Source organism: Limulus polyphemus, unplaced genomic scaffold, assembly GCF_000517525.1.
Source record: "Limulus polyphemus unplaced genomic scaffold, Limulus_polyphemus-2.1.2 Scaffold4615, whole genome shotgun sequence".
In the NCBI taxonomy this organism is placed as follows: domain Eukaryota; kingdom Metazoa; phylum Arthropoda; class Merostomata; order Xiphosura; family Limulidae; genus Limulus; species Limulus polyphemus.
In genome coordinates, this window is record NW_013670225.1 from 74213 (window position 1) to 80111 (window position 5899).

Below are 5899 nucleotides of genomic sequence, written 5' to 3' on the forward strand. Positions count from 1 at the left end.
AAACATTCAAGATCCAACAGTTCACTAGGTTAAGAGCTATATTCTAGTTACTAGGGGACCAGTTCTGTAAATAAACATTCAAGATCCAACAGTTCACTAGGTTAAGAGCTATATTCTAGTTACTAGGGAACCAGTTCTATAAATAAACATTCAAGATCCAACAGTTCACTAGGTTAAGAGCTATATTCTAGTTACTAGGGAACCAGTTCTGTAAATAAACATTCAAGATCCAACAGTTCACTAGGTTAAGAGCTATATTCTAGTTACTAGGGAACCAGTTCTATAAATAAACATTCAAGATCCAACAGTTCACTAGGTTAAGAGCTATATTCTAGTTACTGGGGAACCAGTTCTATAAATAAACATTCAAGATCCAACAGTTCACTAGGTTAAGAGCTATAGTCTAATTACTAGGGAACCACTTCTATAAATAAACATTCAAAACCCAACAGTTCAGTAGGTTAAGAGCTCTAGTCTTTAGTTACTAGGGAACCAATTTTGTAAATAAACATTCGAGATTCAACAATTCAGTAGGTTAAGAGCTCTAGTGTAGTTAGTTGGGAACCAGTTCTGTAAATAAACATTCAAGATCTAACAGTTCACTAGATTAAGAGCTCTAGTGTAGTTATTAGGGAACCTTTTTGGTCTAATTGACTTTCAAGTGTGTTTTAACAGAAAAGAAAGCACATATTCAAGGCAAGTAAAATAAAATTCTCACATTGTTATAGTTTAATCAATTCTGGGAGTTAGTAGAAACACAAAGGGTTGCAAGTGCAAAGGATTTTAAAGCCTCAGCATAATGTTAGAGTCCATGTTGCCATGTGTATTCATACTCTATCTTATGACTTTGGATATTCCCAATAGTTCCATTGTTTAATTTCCATTATAAAAGGTATGGCATAATGCTTTCAAGTTCAAAGCACACCATTCCTCCCTGATGCTTTCCATAATCCATATTGTACACAAGGGCAATGTTTCTCCAGCATCTGTTTTAAGCTTCTAATTGCATAGAAATCCATAGATGTGTCTGCAAACTTGAAGGTTATGTTTTTTTTATGGAATAGCATGAATACCTGTTTTGTTCTCCAACTGCATGAAATATATAAAAATTGAATAGGTGTGTTATGGGAGCAACTTGTGTCAGTTTTACAGAAGGCAAGGCAATCTTGCTTGATTACACTGCGTACTGTTGTACTTTTGCCACTGTCCGGTTATAAGACACTTCACTTTGCTTACTATAGCTAGATTATAACTTATCAAAGGTCCGTCTTTGGATGATATCTAATAATAATAAAATCACACTGATTACTACTAAGAATTAAAATATTTCCCTAAATTTTCATGGAGTTGCTCTTTGTAAATATAATAAATCTATATTTATCTTGTCATTTCATACTTACCAAGAAAATATACTTTAATACCAGCATTTTGTTTGTTACACCTAATTTGACAAAAATTTATTAAGATATTTGAACTAGCTTGAAATAAGTTAAGTGGCCACTAATTTAACTTAAAAAAAAATTGGGGTCAAATGTTTAATTTGAAAATTTATTCACTGCATGTCTTTAAGAGCATCACATGGAAGATTTATGAGTAACATGTAAACAGAACAAATAACCAGTGGTACATCTAAATAAATCATATGAGGCTTCTCTAGCAAGATGATTTTATTATTTGTAAAGATGAAACAGATGTTTACACATTTTATCCATTTCTTTTCATTCTTAATAACAATACTGCTGAACATATTTCTCCACAGTATTAAATTAAGGTTTGAAACTGAGGTATTAAGAAAGCTGCTTTTATTAGATGCTAGTTATTGAACTTTTGATCCAAAATGCAAAAACACAAATTTCAATATGGAAATCCAGATTTCTGAAAACAGCCACAGGTCAGGGTCATCATTTGTCAGCTAAGGTCATGGTTTGGCACAAACTTGCAGAAACTGCGACGGATTCCAGCTCGGAAAGGGGTGTGATGACCAATGCCTAAGGACTCTAGCCTCCCTCTACATAGCTGTGTGTTATGAGGGCGGGCAGCTGTGTGACTTGGAGTAGGGTCAGCAGTGATGTTGTCCATTGGTATGTTGAACACTTCAGAGATGATCTTAGTCATTCCATACTTGGTCAAAGGCTCTGACCCACACCACTGGTAGACACCATTCATTCCTGGCTCCTGAAAAAGACAAAGTTCTTTATTCCCTTTTATGGTTACAGTTCAGTTACATTTATTAATGTAATAATACAGCTGTAAACTGGAGTAGAACATAACTTTCTCAGGTGGCCTGGATAAGCTAGTCTGACATCATTGGTATGCTCTAGTGATAGAATACAGCAATGTTGCTTCACACACACACATACTGGTAGTACAGTAATGTACAGTAATTGGTGATCACTGCATATGATAAAGTAGTCCAACAATGTTTTAACACTCTAGTAATGAAACAAGACAACACTATTTAATAAATATTGGTAGTAATTGGCAAACACTACACCTGGTAAAGTAGTCAGTGACATTGTAATGCTCTAGTAATGAAACAAGGCAACATTATTTGATACATGGGTTGTAATTGATGAAGGCTCTAATAATGAAAAGATGTAGAGTGATGCAACATATAACAGGGACCCAGTGTACATAATTTTCCTAGATGGCCTGGATAAGCTAGTATATAACTTGGACAGAATGATATTCCCAGACTTTTCCTTGACCAAAATATATTATTCTCTAACTATATGATCTATTTTTGTAATGTATCATTACTTATAATAAAATATGAAATTGCACAACATTATCCATGTATTTTTTGATAAAGACAACACAGGCCATATGTTCAGAACCACAATTTACTTAAATATTATCTTGTGAAGTTTCAGTATGATTTTTCATATAGTTCTTGAATTATTAAAACTTTATTACAACATACATAACAAAGACAGTTTAACCATTTGTTTATGATAGTGCACACAAATCACATTTTTTTATTTTAATTTAAATTACAAAAACCATTATTACAGCATAACAACAAATCTGATCATTATATTTTGACTTCTGATAAACAGACGGAACTTACTAGCTGTCGTGAAATGGAATATTCTTTAACTAGTATGCTTCTCTTATATCAAAGCAAATTTTTTGATGTATGTACTTGCAAAAGTATGTACAAATCTTTCAGCTGCTAACCGTAACCGAGTAACCACAAACTTCTTACATCTATAAAACAATTGCACACGTTAACGAAATATGAACTGATCCACAGCACACTGTGTGTGATTTAACTGTTCATCTATACCGAAGGTATCAAAATCTTGCAATTAAAGTGACCATATACTTATCAATTTATCTCATTACAGAAAATATTTTCAGGTTTATGCAATCATGATGTCAGAAAAACATGTATGTTCAAGAAGTCTTGATACAAGATGATAAAAACCCTATCACCCGAGTGCTTTCAAAATGGGGACCTTTCTTCTTCAGGGGCAAACTGGGAATGGTGGTGTAATTGAATGAGTGATATATAAAGGGAGTTGAGTGACATCATGAAGGTCATCTGGTTTTCCAGGAAATGTTTAGTATATTTTTCCATGTAGCATTGTAAGCGTCTCCTTTCCAGTAGTCGGAGACGAGAGCATTATGTAAAAAGGTGTTAGGGATATTTTGCTTTAGAATTGGCTAAATATATATATAAAACTGGTTTATGCAAGTTTTGTTTGTTCATGAGATTGTAACATCATACTTACAAGTAACTAAGTGGCAAATTTTAATTATAAATATAGGACACTTGATACATGGAATCTGATCTGCTGATAAGACATTCACAACATTTATAGTTTCATTATAGTTCTGCACCAATGTAATGCACTATTATACAAGCTACAGTAACAAACAAAGACACAAATGTTACTCTAAGTGAACATGTTTATCACTGACAGTGGTATTCCATTACAATATTACATCACTCAAGTTTTTCATTTTGTTCTCATATAATGTTATTACTACATGAAATAAAAACTGATGCTAAATGCAACTTTTACTAAAAGTATTCATTTTTATTTTGGTATGTTCCTTGGATGTATAAACAATGCAAACACTAACACATCGTCCATACTAGCATTAAACAAATATCTAATAATATCACAAGAGTATACCACAATCTGAAAGCCCATATTTTCAAACCAAAACTATGAATCCAATCCTACAAAGTTGAGCTTGCTCATCTTTACCATCAGTCTTTATTCTTTCTTGTTTGTTGCTAGACAAACAGTAAACTTTCTTAATATATTACACAGATATCCAGTGCATTAAAGTATAGATTACTAAGTAAACAGGATATATTCTTCATTTATTCAATCCTGCAAGTTCAACTGTTTCTACAAAGATTCATGGATAACACAGAGCCATATATTAGTTACCTAGTTACCGTCAATGAAACATTCTATAATGTTACTATTTTTCTTAACTAGATTTTTTTTTTCCAAAATTTGTTATCTCCAACTTATTGATATTATTTATTTTGCTTTATACAGGTTTTCATAAACTGCCACTGTGGATATTCCACCCATACTTTGGAGGTACTGCCTCTACAAAAACCCTTGCCCGAGCTGTATTACATGTTATGATGTCTTATGCTATAGGAAATGCTTATTAATGTATATTTTGTTTTATAATGAATTAATACAAATTATCAATAAATTATTATTCTATATAACTAGTATAGTTAGTTTTAATACTTAGGTGAATATAAGTACAAATATGAAATAAAAACTAATCAAAACTGTATAGATTAGTTCTATGTTTGAACTACCAGACTTTACCAAAATCATCAAACTGTTAATTTTTATTTGGACATCTTTCAAATCTTTCCTACACAATATACCAATAATGTAACATCTCCAGGATATTACACATTTCTTCTGTGACTACTGACATGCTGTCTGTTGAATTAATGCACTTAAAATTTGTAAGATCAAAATAATTTATTCAATTAAAACAGCTTATCTCTAAATAGTAATTAGTTAAAGGTTTTATGCTGTTGTAAAACGACCCAGTTTTAGAACAAGAAAAAACATTGTCCAGTGCTTTGTTTAGCTACTGTCTACATAACCAGTTACGGCTGAACATATATTACATGACATGACAAATATTGGTAAAGAGACAAAATAAACATAGACAAAATAAAATGTTTATTCATTAACTATACCTGTCATAAAACTTATTATATTTCTAAACACTACATTCTGTATCTAGTCCCTTAGGGAATTTTAAGAATTAGAACAGTGTACAATAACAGTATTTAAACCAGACAGTGTTTGCCAAATCCATTGCCAACAACACGTTTCACTCAATCCGGAAATCATCCAGCCAGCTGGGATACAACAACTATGGTACTGGTTGGAACACTATTATTATAAGGGACCAGATAAAGAATGCAGTTAAAAATACAATAGGCCTGATACTAATGTCTTATAACAAGTATAATTAATTATAATCATGCTTTTCCAGCTTGTAAAAGGCATTCACACCACAAAAATTGTTATTGTAGCAAATGGATTACATATATAGTGTTCCAACCATTAGTGTTTCATGAATCAATTGGATATTTTGAGGGAATTTTGCAATTGCTTCAGTATTTTTAATGTTCAAGAGTTAACTCTTTCAATCCAGGCTCAGTCCCTGGGACCGACCTCATAACCATTTTGTGCTTGTTATAGTTTTCATCCTATAACTTATAAATTAGTAAGCATATGTTAACGAAATTTGGCAGTTTATCAGTAAACATTACAATGCTTTCATATGCAAAATATCTAATTTTTTTTATAAAGTTTTAAGGTTTGTAAAGCAATGTTTCTCTCATGCCTTTTTTTTTTCACATCTTGCCTATCCATCATGCAAAGTAATTTTC

General features: G+C 32.0%; 1 protein-coding gene across 1 annotated transcript in view; it reads right to left on the bottom strand.

Moving 5' to 3' along the window:
• Nucleotides 1–1652: 1652 nt before the first annotated feature.
• LOC106471427 (methionine adenosyltransferase 2 subunit beta-like) overlaps nt 1653–5899 on the bottom strand; it is a gene marked incomplete at its 5' end in the record, with an annotated part of 11330 nt that continues 7083 nt past the window's right edge. Inside the window, one exon of the mRNA XM_013932028.2 lies at nt 1653–2175. Within this exon, the coding sequence (XP_013787482.2) occupies nt 1909–2175 (267 nt within the window). The remainder of the gene's footprint in view (nt 2176–5899) is intronic.